Below are 21540 nucleotides of genomic sequence, written 5' to 3'. Positions count from 1 at the left end.
TTTGAACTACGGTATTAGAGAAGACTCTTGAGGGTCCCTTGGACTGCAAGATCCAACCAGTCAATCCTAAAGGAAATCAGTCCTGAATATTCATTGGAAGGACTGATGCTGAAGCTGAAACTCCAATACTTTGGCCACCTGATGGGAAGAACTGACTCATTGGAAGAGACTCTGATGTTGGGGAAGATTGAAGGTGGGAGGAGAAGGGGACGACAGAGGATGAGATGGTTGGATGGCATCACGGACTCAATGGACATGAGTTTGAGTGAACTCCGGAAGTTGGTGATGGACAGGGAGGCCTGGTGTGCTGCAGTTCATGGGGTTGCAAAGAGTCGAACATGCCTGAGTGACTAACCTGAACTGAGATAATGTGAATTCTCATATGGAAGTTGTTAATTTAAGGCATAGGCCCCCTCTCCAAAATTATGGATAACATTAAGCAATGTGTTCTTTAATTTTTCACCAAGCACATCATAAAAATTTGAATATTCTTTGACTTCTCAGAATGTTACCTCCATAATATTCTATGACAAATGTGTTAATAATAAGAATGCAAAAATATTGTATTACTAATAACAGGAATGCCAAGCATTTACTAACACTACCAAAAGATTGATATGAACTGTCAGATTGTATCCTCCTAGCAACTTGTGAATTAAAATTTAATGTCCTTAATTTTGGAGGGAAAAAATGAGATCCTGATCAGTGGAAAAATCTATATTGAGAATTCCAGTCTTTTAGTTTTGCCCTCATTTCATTTGACTTCCTGTTGGAAAATAAAATTTCTAGAAAAAGAAATTAGACTTCATGTGTGTGGATTTCCATTTATGCCCTTGCCCTGGGGCCTGCAAACGTTAGGGGAGGCTCTGGAGATGTCAGGAGGCCTGTGCAGTTGGAAACCATCTTTCCACCATAAGGAGAAAATCTACCTTATAACCGGAGAAGGAAATGGCAGCCCACTCCAGTACTCTTGTCTGGAGAATCCCATGGACAGAGGAGCCTGGCGGGATGCAGTCCATGGTGTCGCAAGAGTCGGACATGACTTAGTGACTAAACCACCACCAGCACTACCTGATAACAGAACAAACTCAGAGAAAAGCAGAGGCAAGAAATGGAGAATGAGACTGAGAACTATTGATATGATTTACATCTCTGGGTCCTGAAGATCTCCCCAGAAGCATTTAGTTCCTTCACATGATAAATTCCTACTTTATGTTCAGGTTGAGTTTTCTGTCCTTGGTATCAAGTGACATGACTCATATGAAATCCCTCTTGAGTTTTGGTTCAGGAAAATGAAATATTTTCACATATATAGTTATCAATGAGAGTGACTAGATAGCAGCGTAAGGAGAACGGGAAGGAGCTGAATTGAGGAGGTTTTGGAAAATGGGCTTGAGTGAACGGTGGCAGGGGAAGAAATATTACAAATGCCATTCCAGGAATGTAAATACGAATAATCACTTCTGAGCCTTATACCCAAGAGCAACCTAGTGGTCCACAGATAAACTAAAAAAGGTTCACATAATTTGTATGACTATGTATATGCTCTTTTCTGGAGAGAGAGTTCATAGCTATTCACAGATCCTCAAAACCAAAACAGAACTGTGAACTCCCATAATAAGAAATACTCCCATAATAAGTATTTCCCTACTAAATGGAGAAGGTTTCTGAAACAGGGGTGAGATGTAAAATAAAAAAGGTTTATTTTAGACTATAAAATCAGTAATCATGGCAGTGACTCTCAAATTACATGTTACAACCTACATTATAATCACGTGGGGCTGTTGTTTCAAAATTCATATTCATGGCCTCCATACAGACTCAGTAAAGCAGAAATTCTGGGTGCAGGGCCTAGGATACTCCATTTGAAATGTATGTCAATATTTTGAAATGTTACATACATGACTTTTCCATTTGATTGATAATTTGGCAGAATTTTAAGCAGAAATCATCTTCCTTCAGAATTTCAAATGCAGTGTTTCACTGTCTTTGAGCTTTGTGTTGCTATTGAGAAATCTGAGGAGCTTCTGATTCTTGATACTTTGTGACTTTCTCTCTGGAAGCTCATAGGATCTGTATCTTGCCCTTCTGAAAACCCCTATCCTTCATTCTTGGAGTTGATGATTTCTTCACATCTGGACTACTCTTTCAATATTCTTTTTTTTTTTTTTTTTGAAGAGTATTTTTGTACTTTGCTCAGACATTCTGATTTTTTCCTAATTTCTGTGATTTTTCTAATTTCCACGAACTCTATTCCCATGCCCCTTAAAAAAAAATAGCATCCTGTTGCAGTTTTCATCTTCTTTTACCTTTCTGGGGATATTACTGAGAGGTGTCTTTTTTTTTTTTTTTTTTTAAAGTATCCTCCGAACAATGCTTGTTTCCTCCATACTCCTTTTTCTGTTGTTTGTTTTATATTATTTAATTGTTTTATTTGTTCTAGGTGATTAAAAGTAAGAGATAAGAAGTAAAAAGAGAGGGAGCTCTGAGTGAGTGACTGGTATTTTTGACTTTAAATTTCAAAAGGATGATCTCAGGGCATTTCTAATATCTTCGGTCAGGCACAAAGTTAGTTATATCCTTTTTAGATGAGGCTTAGGGTTAGTGGCCCACTCCAGTACTCTTGCTTGGAAAATCCCATGGACGGAGGAGCCTGTTAGGCTGCAATCCATGGGGTCGCTAAGAGTTGGACACAACTGAGCGACTTCACTTTCACTTTTCACTTTCATGCATTGGAGAAGGAAATGGCAACCCACTCCAGTGTTCTTGCCTGGAGAATCCCAGGGATGGGGGAGCCTGGTGGGCTGCCATCTATGGGGTTGCACAGAGTCGGACACGACTGAAGCGACTTAGCAGCAGCAGCAGTAGGGTTAGTGGTGCCCAAGCATCTACCAGAGAATTCACCCTCCCAGAGAATTAAACCTCCAAACTTCAGCCTGGGTGGGAGAAGGGCAGTTGCCCAGACATAAGGCTGGAGAAAGGATCTATAGATCTGCTTCTCAAGAGACTCTCACCTAATTCCCTGAATTTTCTGACATCGTAACCTCCATCCCCCCTTCATCTCTAATTTCTGAGGCACCTCTTGCAGTTCCAGTGATAGGGACAGAGTGAAAGGACAAAGTAGATGATTAAACAGTTAACGCCACTAGGGGATTGTAAGTAGAAAAATATGGGAAACCCTTGTTAAGTTAATGATTACTCAAGAGAGCAGGTTTGCTTAAGCACAAAACCAAGCAGCCTTGCTTAGCAACAAAACCATGCAACAGACACATGAGACACACCCCAAAACAATAAAACAATGGTGGCATGAGACCTGAGCAGTGAGCTCAGTAAATTAACGATCCCTGTACATGCTCTCTGCACACATACACACAAATGATAATTTGGGGACCTAGCTTGACTATTTAGGGGTGAGAAAACTCCCCTGCTCAACCTGGAAGAGGAGCTGAAGGAAGCAGGGCATCTACTCAGGAAAGACAAAGAAATTCTTCTCCTCCCTACTTTTCCTTTGATTATAAAACTGTAGTCCAGTAAGTTCTTGGGAGTGTAGCACCCCCTTGCCCACCCACTTGAAAACATCACAAGCATCTTATTCTAATAAATCACTTATCTATCACTTTGCCTCTCGATGAATTCTTTTCTGCACTGAGAATAAAGAATTACGGTACCAGAGCCCTTTGGAGCCCCAGAAACAACACCCAAATTGTTTCCCTGAGAACTTTTGAAGATTCTATGAATTAGGTTGTTGCTCAGGTTTCTGCACTGTCGGGAGTTGGGGTACCTAGGCCTCATACTTGTGCTTTCAAGCTTCCAAAATGTTGCTGTTAGCTCCCTGCCCTTTGGGGTTCAGCTTTTTACTGGAGTTTAAGCATGGAAGGAAGCGAAATTAGAGTCCATAGGCAAACCACCATCTTAATTCAACAGATACCCATATCTTTAAAATCTTTGGGCCATTTCCACCAGGTACTACAGTCATCCCTTCCAAGGCACCCTACTTCTCCATTTTGAGGGCTCCCAATAGTTTTAGACTCCACAAGGAAGATATATACAACCATGACACACAAAAATGGTAGGCGATATACATTTGAGCCAATGCTCTGCCGGGCACCAGGGTCCTGGCTGCCTGGGCTCGGTGTGTGTTTTGCCAGAGTTTTACGTCTGTGTAAGTTTTGAAGTATTCATTAACAAAAGAAACCACTCATCACACACAATAAACACTTTCCATATTTAATAGAAGAATATTTGATGCAATTTCAATATACAGTCATTAAAAAAGAGAAACAGAAAAAGTAACAGCACATCCTCTGGGAAATCCCATGGACAGAGAAGCCTGGTGGGCTACAGTCCATGGTGTCGGAAAGAGTCGGACACAAACTAGCAACTAAAACAACAGTACATCCATCACCAAATTGGGCTGACCAACTTCCAGATTAAACATTGCTAGGAAATCCCTTATTAACAGCAATCTGGAGTCCCAATTGGGAAAAAGTCCTGGGCAATGGGTCCACCCCACGGTTGAAACTTCAGATTGTAGTTTTGGGAACTCCCGCTCATAATCCCAGGTCACAAACTCAAATCGTCATCAGTTTACACTCAAAAAATACAGCTCTGGTTTTACTTTAATGTTTGCAATGCTGTTTTTTTTTTTTTTTTTTTTTTTCCACCTTTTAAGTCATAAGATTTTCCAGATACCAGGGGGTCTGACGAGGTCTCCAGAGGCTCCGAGGAAATCCAAGATCCACTCCCTCTCTTATCTAAAGCACTGTCCCTTGACTGGCTGATACGAGTTCGTGTGTTTGAGACAAACACCTAGCCCAGGCAGGGTTAGAAGGCAGTCAGAAACCTCTCCTGCTTCTAAAGCCTGCCCAGACTACTTGCTTTTTAATTTCCTTCACGAGGCTCTTGTTGTTGTTCAGTCGCTCAGTCGTGTCCGACTCTTTGCGACCCCATGGACTGCAGCACGCCAGGCCTCTCTGTCCCTCACGCTCAACATCTCCCTGAGTTTGCCCAAGTTGGTCTGCAAGGCGCCGGAGGCTCATAAACTTCAGTGCCTCCTTCCGACAGCCCAGATCCCCAGGGCTTGGAGACCGCAGCCTCCCCACCCCGCCCCGCCCCGCCTCCCCTCTCCCCTCCATAAAGCAGGCCCCAGCTGGGAACCCGAAGGTACCGTTGCCTGGTGAGCCGCTAGTATGGCACGGCTGCAGCTAGCAGGGAGCCGGCGCCTCGTTCCCTTGCCCCGCCGGGCGCCCAGACTCGCTCCGCTGCTGCTGCCGCTGCTGCTGGCGCTGCCCGATGGGGCAAGGGCGGACTGCCCGTGCAAGGTCCCAGCGCTGTGCCGTCCCATCACCCACCGCCCCGACTTCGAGGTCAGTGGCATCCCTCTCCCCTGACCCTCCGGGTCTGGTTCTCACAGGGCCCCCAAAAGACTTTGAGTAGAAGAACGGAGCCGGAAAAAGAGGTGTTGGGGGGTAGGGGGGCGGAACTATCTTTGCTCGCGGAGGACCTTTCTGTTCACGAATTTCCTTGAGGAAATTTGGGATCAGAGAGGTTGAGTAACTCCTCCCAGGTCTCACAGTTAAGTATTCCAACCTAGGCCTGAATCCAAGACCCTTGCATCAGCCTGCTGTGTTTCTCCTGAGGTACTCTGGCCAAACAAGCAGGCCTGTAAGGAAATAACTCCCTAAGTAGCAAGACCTATTGGTTTCCAAGAGGATGAGGATGAGTTTGAGAGAATCAGCACTGCGGCGCGGTCCAGTGAAAGACTGAACGTGCTCCTTACTCTGCTTTTCTATACCCGGCACCCAAGAAGGGGGATAAAAATAGGTCTTTAATTTTCTAAAATGCATACCTAAAATATATATATTCTCTTCTTAAAATCCTTTCCCTCGGGATAATTTCTCAAAAGGGCTTCAAGTCCTTTCATGATTTAACCCTGACTACCTCTCTCTGGTTCATTATTGTCTTCCTCCAAATTCTAGGTGTCAGCCGAACATAACACTGGGCTCTCTGTGCCTCCAGGCACTTGCCACTATTTCTTCCTAGCTTACCCTCCCCTGCTTTCCAGACCCTGCTAATTTCCTCTGCCACCAATTAATTGGGACCCGTATATCTAATTGGAGAAGGCAATGGCACCCCACTCCAGTACTCTTGCCTGGAAAATCCCATGGATGGAGGAGCCTGGTAGGCTGCAGTCCATGGGGTCGCTAGGAGTCTGACACTACTGAGCAACTTCACTTTGACTTTTCACTTTTGTGCATTGGAGGAGGAAATGGCAACCCACTCCAGTGTTCTTGCCTGGAGAATCCCATGGACAGAGGAGCCTGGTGGGCTGCCGTCTATGGGGTCGCACAGAGTCGGACACAACTGAAGCGACTTAGCAGCAGCAGCAGCAGCATATCTAATTCATTCTTGTACTCTCAGTGTCTACCAGTGCCTGCCGTATGATCGATGATTAATTAATATTTCTTTGGGTGGTCAGAATGGTATTCTTCCTGGTTTAAGTGAGGGTGCTTATTCCTGTTGTTTTGGCAGGTCTTTGTATTTGATGTTGGACATAAAACTTGGAAATATTATGACTGGTCACAGATTACAACTGTGGTACTTTTCTCAAATTATGACCCAGAACTTATGTGCCATGCTCATGCAAAAGGAGCCAGAGTAGTGTTAAAAGGTAAGGTACAACTTTAACCAGATGTGTCTAGCCAATTGGTAAGTTTAGTTGCATCATCTGCTATCTCAATTTCCAAAAATGTTCATGTTTATATGTTTAGCATCCTAAAATTAATCTTACTGTTTAATTCATTTTTCAGGTAGAGATATTTTTAAAGCATCAAGTCAACCACCATATGATCTGGGCAAAATATTGAGTCCTAATTAGCATGATGACCCTTAGCTAGCCATAGCTCACAATCTCTGTTTTTAATCTGAGAATATTACTAATTATTCATAATGGTTATTTAGAGATCAGTGACCTTTTCTGTGATTTTGATGTATTATTTCTTCATTTGGAAAACTTAAATTTGAGGCTGAGCATTCAAAAATTATGAGATGTTTTAAAGATATTTGGATCTCTTTGGAATGGGTTTGTGAAATATATTTTATTAAAATGTGGAAAGCATGTATGTACAAAAGATGTCTATTTCTTCCATAGGAGATGTACCTGTAAAGGATATCATTAATGCTACTTTCAGAGCATCCTGGATAGCTCAACAAGTTAAGCTGGCCAAAACACAATATACGGATGGAATTAATCTAGACATAGAACAAGATGTTGCTCATTCATCACCTGAATATTATGCATTAACTGCTTTAGTCAAAGAAACCACAGACTCTTTCCATCATGAAATTAAAGGATCACAGGTGAAAATTAATTTGCTGTTTTTTTGAAACCCTTTGTTTTTCCTCTCAAAATTCATTAAGGTAGAATCTCAGTTTTACTGAGTAGGAAGTTTCAGCACATCCTAAAAAATTTTCTGGAACTTTTGAGGTTCTTAACTAATAGAGTTTTATAAAATTTTAAGGTGCCAAACCTGTTCTTTATTCACATAAGGCTACAACACTGGAACTGCCCTACCTGCTTGCCTTGCAGCATGGCTAGATATAGTAGAAAGGCAGAGGAAGGACTCAGTTGGCCAGGCCCTGCTTTCATCAGTTCAGGACAGAAACAGCTTTTGCCTAAGAGTAGAGATAGTCCTGGAGAAGTGTCTCACTTGCTCCATAGACTCTGAATTACTTTGCAAAGCACCCATGGCCCAGTGAGACTCAAACCCTAATTCTAGGAACTGTATTTTTATCAAGAGTGATAGGTGGGTGATTCTGGTCTAGTTGGTCAACATGAATTTGAGAAGCACTAGAAAAATAATAGACAACATAAAAATTGATATCTCTGTGACTGCATGCAAGTAGGGAAGGTTTGTCAGTGTGGAATTCAATTTTCCAGACAAGTACACTTTAGATCAAGAATAGCAAATACCTGGCATGCAGGTCACCGTACTCTTCTCACAGATTTTGGCCTCAGAAACTTTTCCTTCATTCTCTAGATTGCTTTGTTAATAGGGTAGAATTAATGTGTGGGAACTTATTTGCTGGTCCTGATTAAACTATAGTGAAAGAACAAAGAGGAAGAGACTGAGCAAAGACTTGGCAGTATGAGTATCTATTTCCATGGGCAAGTAGAACAATTTGGGCTACTATGTCAAGTTCATATTAGGTAAGGTGGTGGGAAGTACGGTTGTCAAGCTGAGCCAGATTGTCACACAGAACATCCAGGATGTCACACTGAAGAGTATGCATTTGATTCTATATGTAATGGGTAAAGTGTGTAGAAAGTATCTGGGGAAGATTATTTATGGTAGTACGTAAAATTGTCTAGAGGAGACTTATAAGGAACCCAGTAATCCAATAACTTAGAATTTATGGTTTGAATAGGAATGATGGCATAACCCTAACCGGAGAAGGCAATGGCACCCCACTCCAGTACTCTTGCCTGGAAAAACCATGGACGGCGGAGCCTGGTAGGCTGTACTCCATGGGATCGCTAAGAGTCAGACATGACTGAACAACTTCACTTTCACTTTCATGCATTGGAGAAGGAAATGGCAATCCACTCCAGTGTTCTTGCCTGGAGAATCCCAGGGATAGGGGAGCCTGGTGGGCCTCCGTCTCTGGGGTCACACAGAGTTGGACATGACTGAAGCAACTTAGCACCAGCAGCAGCATAACCCTAATGCTCAGAAAGTGTTCATTGAATTAGTGGATAAAAGAAAAGGAAGGGGCAGAACAATTGTGAGAAGCTACCTAAAAGAAAATGTGAGATTAGCTATAGGATGAGAGAGAAGAGAGTCAGAAAAAGCCCCAAAGTCCTTAAACCGGTGAGCAGGAAAAAAAAAAAAAAAAAGAGCCCCTGGAAGGAGAAATGAATTTTGGGGAAAAGATGATAATTTAGGATTATAGAATTTGTCCTTACAGAATTAAACAACTAGAAGGGCTCTTGAAGAATTCTTTCTACACTGTCACTGTTATAGTTGGAAAACAGACCACATATTTAAAATGAAATAATCTAGTTATATGAGAGCCAACGTAAGAATCAGTCTTTTGATTTCTTTTCTAATACACTAACACTACCTGCTAAAAACAGTGTGAGATTAACCATGACAGGAAACCCAGTGAAACTCACTGCTCAGAAGAGAGGCAAGGACTTGCAAAATGAATTTAAAATTTACCTGCTTAGAGGCAGTCACTTTCTCTATCACCTTATTATACTTCCATTTTGTAAGAGGAGAGAGTGAAAAAATGAAGTCCAATATGTAAAAATTTCATTTTATAACCTATTTTGCTGGAGAGATTTGGGGAAAGCCTGTACTTACAAAACAGAGCTTTCTTTAGTGTTAATAATGAGAGAGTTATAGAGAGAATTTTGAGAAAGTCCTAAGAAGAGTTAAGTAGAATAAATTGGCCAAAGTGTAAAAATTTAACTAAAATACCTCAACTTTTTGTAATATTAATCAGTATATTTATTGAGAGCCTAATTAAGAAGAAAACTTTTAATGAAGCTTCAGAACATTTGCAGGCATATATAATACTCAATTTTGGAGAAGGAAATGGCAACCCACTCCAGTGTTCTTGCCTGGAGAATCCCAGGGACAGAGGAGCCTGGTGGGCTGCCGTCTATGGGGTCGCACAGAGTCGGACACGACTGATGTGACTTAGCAGCAGCAGCAGCAGCAGCATAACACTCAATTAAAGCAATAAATCTTAAGAGGCTTGTCCTTACCGAGGACTGGCTCATATTCAAAATGAAAGATAATTTATCACTCAAGTTTTATTTGAATATTTCCATAAAATCAACCTTTTAAGTGGCTTGTATAACATTTTGAGTTGATTACTATATACTAGTAGCCATAAAATACCACTACTCTTTAATTATAATATTGGACTAAACCTACCAGGTAGCATAAAAGGAATCAGGAGCTCAAACTCCCAACACAGTCCAGTCAGCTTGTGCCAAGAGATGACCTATGTAACTTGCACGATATTTTAAAGAATTTTAAAATTTGAATTCTTTCCATGTGTTTTACTCTCTAGTTGCTTATAGACCCTACCATACCCTACTGTGATTACATGAATTTTCTTTAATCAGTTGAGTTGCCAGTCTGTAGGCATTTGAGTTTAAAACTCCTCTTCTACAGTGTGCCCACTCCTGGTCATTGTACAAGTCCAAATATTTCCTGGTCCAAATATATGTCCATTATCTATATCTATATATGTCCAAAATATTGTCCAAAACACATGTCTGGGTCAGTCCATGCAGGCAAAAAATACATTTCTTAGAATTGTTCTCATTCTATACATGTCAAACTCTATGTTCATACACCTAAGTGGTTCTTTTTGGGCGATAATATGAAGCAAGAGAATATATAATCAACAAAACATCTGCCGTAATATGCATATTTGATCATGTTACATAAAATGGTTTTTCTACAGGTAACCTTTGATGTACCTTGGGGTCCAAACTGCGTAGGTGCAAGGTGCTATAACTATACCGGAATTGCAGATGCCTGTGACTTTCTCTTTGTGATGTCTTACGACGAACGATGTCTGGCCTGTTCACAATGTATTGCAGGAGCCAATTCTCCCTATATTCAGACACTAACTGGTAAGAAATCACAAAGTGATCATTTATCAGTAACAGTAATTCTATAGCCTCAAACATTAAGATATGTTTTAGTATTTCTAAGTCATTTGTATATGTTTTCCATTTGTAACACTTTCTTAAAACATAAACACCTCTTAATTTGAGAGCTTTAAATTTTATAAAAAGTTTTAACATTTTCAATTACTTCTTCTAAAAGTCTTGTCAGATAGGCGTAATAAATTAACTCTCCATTATAGATGAGATGAAGGGTGTTAAGATCTCATGATTGCATGGCTATTAGGTAGTGTATGGTTGGGATTCAAGCAGGTGTTCTAACTTCAGGTCACAGCTCTTTTCAGAAAGTTACGCAAAGAAGATATTTGCTTATTTAGAATTTGACAGATTTTTTTTGTTGAAATAACCAATGTTAAATAATTTAATAGCAAAGGTAGCTATAATGTAACTATTGTACATGATTGATAGTATTGTTTTTTACCTTATTTGACATTTATGTTTAGTACCCATGCTACATTGACAATTACATTCCTATTAAGAGTACTTCTGGTAAGTCATTCATATGACATGGACTTTGCATTATCCTTTCTGAAGTTTGCGTTGGTTTGTATGCCATCAACTGATTGAATAAAAGATTGCTTGTTAACTTTTGGACTTAAGTGAGATTTTCTGGCATAGTTGGCACTGATTTAACTATTAAATAATAAATAAAAACCCCTTTATATTTCATATAGAGGTAAAATCATAGAACCTGACTTTATCTTTTTTATCATGTCCTAATTGTCTGGATGGGTTTCCCAGGTGGCTCAGTGTTAAAGAATCCACCTGCCAATGCAGGAGACCCTAGTTCAGTCCCTGGGTCAGGAAGATCCCCTGGAGAAGGAAATGGCAACCCACTACAGTATTCTTTCCTGGGAAATCTCATGGACAGAGGAGCCAGGAGGGCTATAGTCAGTGGGGTCGCAAAGAGTTAGACATTACTTAGTGACTAAACAACAACAAATTTTCTGAATAGACTAGTTTGATCAAAAGCATATCCTATTTAAAATTTGAAAAAATGTGTTATAATACAAAATAATTATTTAATCCAGTGTTTGCAAGCTGCGTTTATGAAAGATATGATAATTATGTATATCAGTAAAAGATTCATTATCATGTATGTTTGGGAAATGATGCATACTCCATCCCTCTCTTGGATATTGAACAGTACATGGTAACTTTAAAGACTCAGAAAAACGGCAAATTACTCAACTCATCCTAGCTAATCTTGGAACATGTCTTTGTATTTTGCAGCATGGGTAAGAAAGGAATTGATAGGACCATGGATTTATTCATTTTTCTCTGTTTCCTATCTATAGATTATCTGCTACCGAGTAAGATAAGGTAGCTGTAATTCATGTGTATAGTTCAGTTCAGTGTCTCAGTCGTGTCTGACTCTTGGCGACCCCATGAACCGCAGCACGCCAGGCCTCCCTGTCCATCACCAACTGCTGGAGTCTACCCAAACCCATGTCCATTGAGTTGGTGATGCCATCCAACCATCTCATCCTCTGTTGTCCCCTTCTCCTCCTGCCCTCAATCCTTCCCAGCATCAGGGTCTTTTCAAATGAGTCAGCTCTTTGCATCAGGTGGCCAAAGTATTGGAGTTTCAGCTTCAACATCAGTCCTTCCAATGAACACCCAGGACTGATCTCCTTTAGGATACTGATAAAATATGAAACACTTGTGCATTCAAGAAGCAGTTTTGAGACCCCTGCCAGAAAGTTTGACTTATATAACTTTTTTAAAGCTTTAGAATCTAGGATATCAAATCTGTGCCTTAGTAGTTAATAGACACAATTAACATGCTTTCCTGAAATGTGCCAGTGTTCTTAAAATAAATTTTGTGAATTTTTTGCTTCAGTTTGATTTTGATTATTTCGAATGTTTTCTATTAATTTGCATGCTGCAACTAAAAGAGCTGCATGCCGAAAATAAAAGATTCTGTAACATGCCACAACTAATGATCCTGCATACCAATGAAGACTCAGTGCAGCCAAATAAATAAATATTTTATAAAACAAATGACTTAGAAAGTGATACAAAATTTATAGACTTTAAGAGATGACTTTTATAGTATATTAGAGAAACACTGTAGTGTCTTGAATAAATGTACCTGTTTTTACAAACTTGGATTCTGAGTGGTTACATAGCTTGTATGAACACATTAGTAGATATATGAAGAGAAAAATAATATGATTTTTCTGTTCCTATTTGATCAGGATATGATGACTTCATCAAGATTGGAATTAACCCTAAGAAACTTGTAATGGGTATTCCCTGGTATGGTTATGATTTTACCTGCCAAAATCTATCAGTGGTAAGAACAAATCATTTCTTATGTAATTTTTTTCTCTTTCTAGAGCTTGGTTTGTTTCCTCTATATAAACTTTACTTTATTTAGAGTTTAGAAACTTCTCTCTATAGAATACATATACTTTATAGAGAACTTCTTTAATATAGTTTGGGACTAAATAAATAATTAAATCCCATGCAAGTGTGTGAATATTTCTATATATCTATTTAATATTAAAATTTAACTTCAATTTGTATAGTCAGATTATCTACTTATAGTTTATATTTCATGTATAATAATTTTTTATAATTTTTGATTTGACTCTGAAGATTTGTTTAATTGATAATCTATAACATGAACATTTTTGCGTTTATAGGATCATGTTTGTACCACTGCAAAATACCCTTGTAGAGATGCTGTACATCATCAAGTGACATATCAAAAAATTATGAAGCAAGTAAATAGTTCTACTTCTGGAAGACTGTGGGATAAAAATCAGCAGTCTCCTTATTATCACTATAAAGTAAGACTATCCACAAGTTACAAATCTTTATTAGTTTTCATGATTGCATGTTTTCATAATTACATATTTGATAGTAAGATTTTCTTCTATCAGTTTTCTTATAGGATACAACATACAGACTGCTGTTTACATGAGTAGACTTGTGTTTGAACCTGAGTAATCAGGAACTTGACTTCCCTTGTGAGCAATTCAAGTTATGCTAATAGTGGAACAGATAGATCTGCATGGGCCACTTGTCATTTTAGATGATATAATAAAAACATGTATATCACAAACAATTTTCTTAGGAGTTGACAATTTTAAATGATGCCTGTTGCTTTTGAAAGGACTTTGGACCAAAATAGGTTACTTGCTCTGAAAATCTCCATTTTTCAAAGCAGTCTCACGATTCTTATGAGGCTGTTATATTGGAAGAAATGAGACTGAGACTAGAAGATGCATCATTATGCACTTTACAATGGAAAATTGTATCATTCCAAATTTATCCCACAGTTCAAACTGTGATATTAAATAAATTATAAACAATATTAAAAATTAGAGACTGAAAAATATTACAAACAGAAACTTGAAGAAACAGAGTAAATGACTAATAATTCTGTCAGGTAGTTTTTGATAAACAGGAATTGCCATACTGAAGGGATAAAAAAAGTTATATTATCCATAGTTTACCTTTAGCATAATAAAAACTTTTCCACACCTCAAAAATTTTTAAATACAAACCATCTTTGAATTTGCCTTAGATTATGTTAACTATTAAAGGAACCCTAAAATGATATGATGAATGTTAATTCCAGCAAGAATGTATATATATTTTTCTGATAGTCTGATATCAGACTACATATATACATATGTATATATGTATATATATACATATATATATAAATGACTACATATATACATATTTAATAAATTATAATTGATGTACATGTACATGCCTGTACATCATTTATGTAGAAAGTTTTAGTTTAGAGCTTTTTAAACTTTAGAATCTAGACTCTAAAGCATAAACTTATTAATTAAACTTGGGTATATTGTGATCCTTCTCCTCCTTAAGGAGAAGGATGAGATGGTTGGATGGCATCACCGACATGGGTTTGGGTGGACTCCGGGAGTTGGTGTTGGACAGGGAGGTCTGGCGTGCTACGGTTCATGGGGTCGCAGAGAGTCGGACATGACTGAACAACTGAACTGAACTGAATATTGTGATCCTGTCTTTACCAAACCGTATTTATAGAATTTTGTTCTGGGAACTGTTAATAATACATAGACACACACACATACACACATACACACACTCGAGTGGTTACTAGTGGGAAGAGCAGGGAGAGGGCAATATAGAAGGTGGGGAAGTGGGAGGAACAAATTTTTGGGTATAACATAGGCTCAAGGATATATTGTACGGCACAAGGAATATAGCCAATATTGGAAAGTAACCTTCAAAATTGTGTAATTTAAAATTTTAAAGGTCGAATTAAATTCTAAAAGAATTTACTAAAAAAAACCACACACACACACACACAAATACACACACATGCCATAGCCAAATATATCTGGAAAACACTACATACTGTAAGTCTCTCTTGAAAATTTATAATGTATAACATAATATTCAAGGATTTGAGATGTAAATTTGGAAAACTCAGCAGTGGCCACAGGACTGGAAAAGGTCCGTTTTCATTCCAATCCCAAAGAAAGGCAATGCCAAAGAATGCTCAAACTACCGCACAATTGCACTCATCTCACACGCTGGTAAAGTAATGCTCAAAATTCTCCAAGCCAGGCTTCAGCAGTATGTGAACCGTGAACTTCCTGATGTTCAAGCTGGTTTTAGAAAAGGCAGAGGAACCGGAGATCAAATTGCCAACATCTGCTGGATCATGGAAAAAGCAAGAGAGTTCCAGAAAAACATCTATTTCTGCTTTATTGACTATGCCAAAGCCTTTGACTGTGTGGATCACAATAAACTGTGGACAATTCTGAAAGAGATGGGAATACCAGACCACCTGATCTGCCTCTTGAGAAATCTGCATGCAGGTCAGGAAGCAACAGTTAGAACTGGATATGGAACAACAGACTGGTTCCAAATAGGAAAAGGAGTACGTCAAGGCTGTATATTGTCACCCTGCTTATTTAACTTATATGCAGAGTACATCATGAGAAATGCTGGGCTGGATGAAGCACAAGCTGGAATCAAGATTACTGGGAGAAATATCAATAACCTCAGATACGCAGATGACACCATCCTTATGGCAGAAAGTGAAGAAGAACTAAAAAGCCTCTGGATGAAAGTGAAAGTGGAGAGTGAAAAAGTTGGCTTAAAGCTCAAATTTCAGAAAACAAGATCATGGCATCTGGTCCCATCACTTCATGGGAAATAGATGGGGAAACAGTGGAAACAGTGTCAGACTTTATTTTTCTGGGCTCCAAAATCACCACAGATGGTGACTACAGTCATGAAATTAAAAGACGCTTACTCCTTGGAAGGAAGGTTATGACCAACCTAGATAGCATATTCAAAAGCAGAGACATTACTTTGCCAACAAAGGTTCATCTAGTCAAGGCTATGGTTTTTCCTGTGGTCATGTATGGATGTGAGAGTTGGACTGTGAAGAAGGCTGAGCGCCGAAGAATTGATGCTTTTGAACTGTGGTGTTGGAGAAGACTCTTGAGAGTCCCTTGGACTGCAAGGAGATCCAACCAGTCCATTCTGAAGGAGATCAGCCCTGGGATTTCTTTGGAAGGAATGATGCTAAATCTGAAACTCATTGGAAAAGACTCTGATGCTGGGAGGGATTGGGGGCAGGAGGAGAAGGGGACGACAGAGGATGAGATAGCTGGATGGCATCACTGACTCGATGGACGTGAGTCTGGGTGAACTCCGGGAATTGGACAGGGAGGCCTGGCGTGCTGGGATTCATGGGGTCACAAAGAATCGGACATGACTGAGCAACTGAACTAACTATAGTACATACGGAGAAGGCAATGGCAACCCACTCCAATACTCTTGCCTGGAAAATCCCATGGATGGAGGAGCCTGGGAGGCTATAGTCCATGGGGTCACTATAAGTTGGACACGACTGAGCGACTTCACTTTCACTTTTCACTTTCATGCATTGGAGAAGGAAAATGGCAACCCACTCCAGTGTTCTTGCCTAGAGAATCCCAGGGACGGGGGAGCCTGGTGGACTGCCGTCTATGGGGTCACAAAGAGTTGGACGTGACTGAAGCGACTTAGCAGCAGCAGCATAGTACATAAAGTAATTTAATTGTTTGACATAGAACCCTGTTTCCCAACACTCTTAGAAACTTGCAGGGGAACAGTTTTTCGTGGACATCAGTTTGGTAAATGGCTTATTTAACCAATTATATATAGTTTGGAAATACATATTTTAAAATAAATAGTTTACCCTATTATGTACTGTTTTTTTTGTAATTCCTTTTTTTCCTTAATGCATAATAAGACATATTCTTTAAGATTTTAGAACTGAGGAAACATCTTGATGAACCTTGAAAACTATTCATTTCATGGCACTTCAGACAGCCATCTAGTTATAACCAATTTGTTCTCCTTCATTCTTTGTAAAATTCCATAGCAACCCAAATCAAGTTTCTGTTTTTACTGAAGAGAATCATTGTGCTTTCTAAAGCTGTCTCAGCAATAGCAGCTTCCTGTTGCAGTCAATATTCTTGGAGGCATATATTCCTTAACCAGGCATATGTCAAACTTACAAATATCCAGTTTTTCATCCTTTGATCCTTCACTATTTGAGGTATTTGAAATTTTTAATATGTCAGAAAGACTCAAAGTACTATTGGGTTGGCCAGAAATTTCATCCTAATTTTGTAAGCTAGTATGGAAAAAAGCTAAACGAACTTTTTGGCCAACCCAATAGAATGATGACAAAATTCAAAGGGATATGTCTTTGGGGCAATATGTCTTTGCCCCTGCCTCTAAAAAAATAAATCTTTCTATATTTAGGGACAAGGTTTGCAAGTTGTCTTTTAATATCGAATCACAATTGATACTAGAGCATGTATGCCTTTTTCTAAACAATTTATATAATAGGATATAAGATATAGTAATGAATCTGCTACACTTATATGTAATGAATCAGCTATACTTATATATCCACAGCTTATTCATTTACCAAGTGACTACTATCCTTTAAAGCAGTCATCTTATGAGATGATTCTAATTCTCATGGTGCTAGCATAAATAAAAATATTACTGACATTCATTGAGAATTGCCTTTAAAGAGTTCCCCAGATGTATATAAAAATTAGTAAATTATTTTAAATCGCAGATTGTTCTATTTTTTACTTCCTATCTTTCCCCCTTCCTTTACCCTTTTGCTTAATTCTGCTCCTTTCCTCTTTCTTTTATCCTTTATCCATAGCTTATATACCTTCTAAAAGAGACTACGGTTAGTGCTAGATAGAGGCAAGTGGTAGTGGGGAAAAGGACTTTTAAGGAAAGTAAGCATAAGACCAATTTCTAGTTTGTGGTTCTTAATCAGGTGTGTGCCTAAGTCACCCATGGGGTCCAGACCCACAGGCTCTTAGACTCAATTCTGTAAGACCTAGAAAAAGAGATATTTTCTTCATCCATTGCCATTACCTTTTGATCTGACTGTTTCATCATAAACAAAGACACCTGTTGAGCTTCTAACTAGGTACATTCCCAGGAACTGTAAGTGAATGCAAACAAAACAAAACAAAACGTGTATAAGTTGGTTTTAGAAGGCAAAAGCAGTGATTCTCCTTAATCTTGACTACATATCAGAATCACCTAATGGAACATTAAAACATAACACAAAGAAACAAATATATGTTATAGCACTAGCCCTGGAAGATTTTGATTCAATAGTTTTCATGTGGTGTGGGTCCTAGGAATCTGTTTTTAAAAGTCCTCACAAGTGATTCAGATGTGAACAGCACATCTTGGTTGATAATCACCAAATCAGAGCAAGGAAGGAATCTTAGGACATGAGGAGGATTTTAAATAGGATATATTGGGAGGCTCATTTGTGTAATCTCTATTGTTATAAAAGTACTACAGGCAATTATATCTAGAAAGTATCACATATAGAATGATGGACTGTATTATGCATGTCCTGAAAGTTTTATTATTTCAATTGTACCCTATTTGAATCATTGGATTTAAGAAACACTTTTTCCTCTTATTGTGCAGACTATTTTCAAGTTACATTTTAATTTATTTGTACAGGATCAGGCTGGCCATTTCCATCAAGTGTGGTATGATGACCCTCAGAGCATTTCTCTAAAGGCATCATATGTACAAAAACGTGGCATACTCGGCATTGGCATGTGGCATGCAAACTGCCTTGACTACTCTGGAGATGCTATAGCAAAACAGCAAACTGAAGAAATGTGGAAAGCCTTAAAACCAAACCTGTGACCAGAGATGAACATCTTGTGTTAAACTATGAAGATTTAGAAAAATGATCTGTTTAAATCTATCTAGTTTCTGGAAGAGATTAAAAAATTTAGACCTTTTTTCATGTTCTTATATGTTTTAGTTATTAGTATTCTCAAAAACAGATAAAGAACAAAGAAATGCTTTGTTTGAAATTGAAAAATACCTATGTATATCTTCTGTGTACAACAACATAAAGGTAAAGGTAAGAAGCAAGTCAACTTACCATGTCAAATATTCCCCTGTAAGAAGTTTAATACTATAGTTGGGAACAATTGCTTTCAGAATTTTATTATGCTAAAATTTTAAATGATAATAAATGATAAAATATATACTTACAAATCAGTGACAATTTATAAATATGTATAATTTGAAGTGGAAATTGTTTGCCTAGGGATAGATTTTTAAAAATTTAGTCTGGGAATCTGTTTTATACTTGTTTCAATAAATTTTAAACCTGCAATTTTGTGTCTTTAGGTTCATCAAATTGATGCAAATAATTTTTCTGCTTCCCGATTTCTTATAACACTCATGTTCTTGGAGTCACTTGAATGAAACTCACTTAAGTCTCCAAAGGGGGAAAAAATGAATATAAAAGATCAAAATACTTAGAAAATACAAGAAGGTAACTTAATAGTAATTTTTGAATTAGTACGTTAGATATATATAATATTTACCAACTAAATTTTTTTTGAGGTTGTATCTGAAATGCTTACAAAAAACTTGATGTTGAACCCAGTTCTGTTCATTGTCATTTACCCTCCCAAATTATTAATATTCCTTCACTGATGGACATCTGTATATCCTGGTTAGTTTTGTTTGCATAGTTAAATTTTTTCAATTTCTACATCTGTGTTTTGATTATCTAAAGACATTAGTTTCTTAACTGTTGTTTTCTTCCTAAAAGAGAAATTTTGTGCAAAGAAATGTACAAGGGTCTATGTTTCCTTTCTCAAGCCAATTTAGAATATTGTGTTGCATTTATATTAATTCCTATAAGTTCTTAGATTAAAAATCTGCACTCTTAAACTCTGGATTTACATAAATCCTGCCTTCCCTGTGCATTCTGCCCTCTTCAAATTGGGATAAATGATGGTTGAGTCTTCTGTTATGAGAATAATTCATTTCCTACTTGTATGATTATTTATGGCAAAGTAAAACCAATCATTTTCCATAGTATTTGCTGATTACTATTGTCTTTGTATTTTTAAAATAAATTTAAAAGATTTAAATTCTCAGTACTAATCTCTTATAGCTGTGAATGCAAGTTAGACTCATTTTTTTATTTTTTATTTTTTTTAGATCAAATAGATTTTTAATTCAATTGTATGTTCTCATTAAATACAGAAATTATACCTCTATTTTTTCTGTTACAAGTTACTATTACCGTTACAAGTTTCTGTTACTCTTATCTGTCATCTTTTTGTGTATTTTTTATTTATGCTGTTTTTCTCATTTTTCCTTTTTGGGCTTCTTTTTTTTAAAATTATTTAATTATTATTATTTTACTTTACAATATTGCATTGGTTTTGCCATACATCAACATGCATCCGCCACGGGTGTACACGTGTTCCCAATCCTGAACCCCCCTCCCACCTCCCTCCCCATATCATCCCTCTGGGTCATCCCAGTGCACCAGCCCCAAGCTTCTGTATCCTGTATCGAACCTGGACTGGCGATTCATTTGTTATATGATATTATACATGTTTTAATGCCATTCTCCCAAATCATCCCCCCCTCCCTCTCCCACAGAGTCCAAAATACTGTTCTATACATCTGTGTCTCTTTTGCTGTCTTGCATACAGGGTTGTCGTTACCATCTTTCTAAATTCCATATATATGCGTTAGTATACTGTATTGGTGTTTTTCTTTCTGGCTTACTTAACTCTGCATAATTAAAATTAAAAGCTTCTGCACAACAAAAGAAACTATAAGCAAGGTGAAAAGACAGCCTTCAGAATGGGAGAAAATAACAGCAAATGAAGCAACTAACAAACAACTAATCTCAAAAATATACAAGCAACTCCTACAGCTCAATTCCAGAAAAATAAACGACCCAATCAAAAAATAGGCCAAAGAACTAAATAGACATTTCTCCAAAGAAGGCATACAGATGGCTAACAAATCTATGAAAAGATGCTCAACACCACTCATTATCAGAGAAATGCAAATCAAAGCCACAATGAAGTACCATTTCACGCCAGTCAGAATGGCTGTGATCCAAAAGTCTACAAGCAATAAATGCTGGAGAGGGTGTGGAGAAAAGGGAACCCTCTTACACTGTTGGTGTGAATGCAAACTAGTACAGCCACTATGGAGAACAGTGTGGAGATTCCTTAAAAAACTGGAAATAGAACTGCCTTATGATCCAGCAATCCCACTGCTGGGCATACACACTGAGGAAACCAGAATTGAAAGAGACACGTGTACCCCAATGTTCATCGCAGCACTGTTTATAATAGCCAGGACATGGAAGCAACCTAGATGTCCATCATCAGATGAATGGATAAGAAAGCTGTGGTACATATACACAATGGAGTATTACTCAACCATTAAAAAGAATACATTTGAATCAGTTCTAATGAGGTGGATGAAAC

General features: G+C 38.1%; 1 protein-coding gene across 2 annotated transcripts; it reads left to right on the top strand.

The window, feature by feature from the left end:
* The first annotated feature begins 4643 nt into the window (after window positions 1-4643).
* Window positions 4644-20181, top strand: CTBS (chitobiase). 2 transcript variants are annotated; one of them, XM_086390795.1, is made up of 7 exons: window positions 4644-5366; window positions 6532-6670; window positions 7151-7359; window positions 10483-10654; window positions 12910-13007; window positions 13360-13506; window positions 18734-20181. In XM_086390795.1, exons 1-7 carry the CDS (start codon window positions 5190-5192, stop codon window positions 18923-18925), a joined length of 1134 nt encoding a protein of 377 aa, XP_086246921.1. In that variant the 5' UTR covers window positions 4644-5189; the 3' UTR covers window positions 18926-20181. The 2 variants fall into 2 exon arrangements, with proteins under 2 accessions (XP_086246921.1, XP_086246923.1); XM_086390797.1 differs by lacking the exon at window positions 18734-20181 and adding an exon at window positions 13600-14454.
* The last annotated feature ends 1359 nt before the right edge of the window (window positions 20182-21540 follow it).

Source organism: Bos grunniens, chromosome 3, assembly GCF_055505025.1.
Source record: "Bos grunniens cultivar Pamir isolate PY7600 chromosome 3, Bosgru_T2T1.0, whole genome shotgun sequence".
Classification (NCBI taxonomy): Eukaryota; Metazoa; Chordata; class Mammalia; order Artiodactyla; family Bovidae; genus Bos; species Bos grunniens.
Note: the sequence above shows the minus strand (reverse complement) of the source record. Positions and strands in the feature narration are given on the sequence as shown.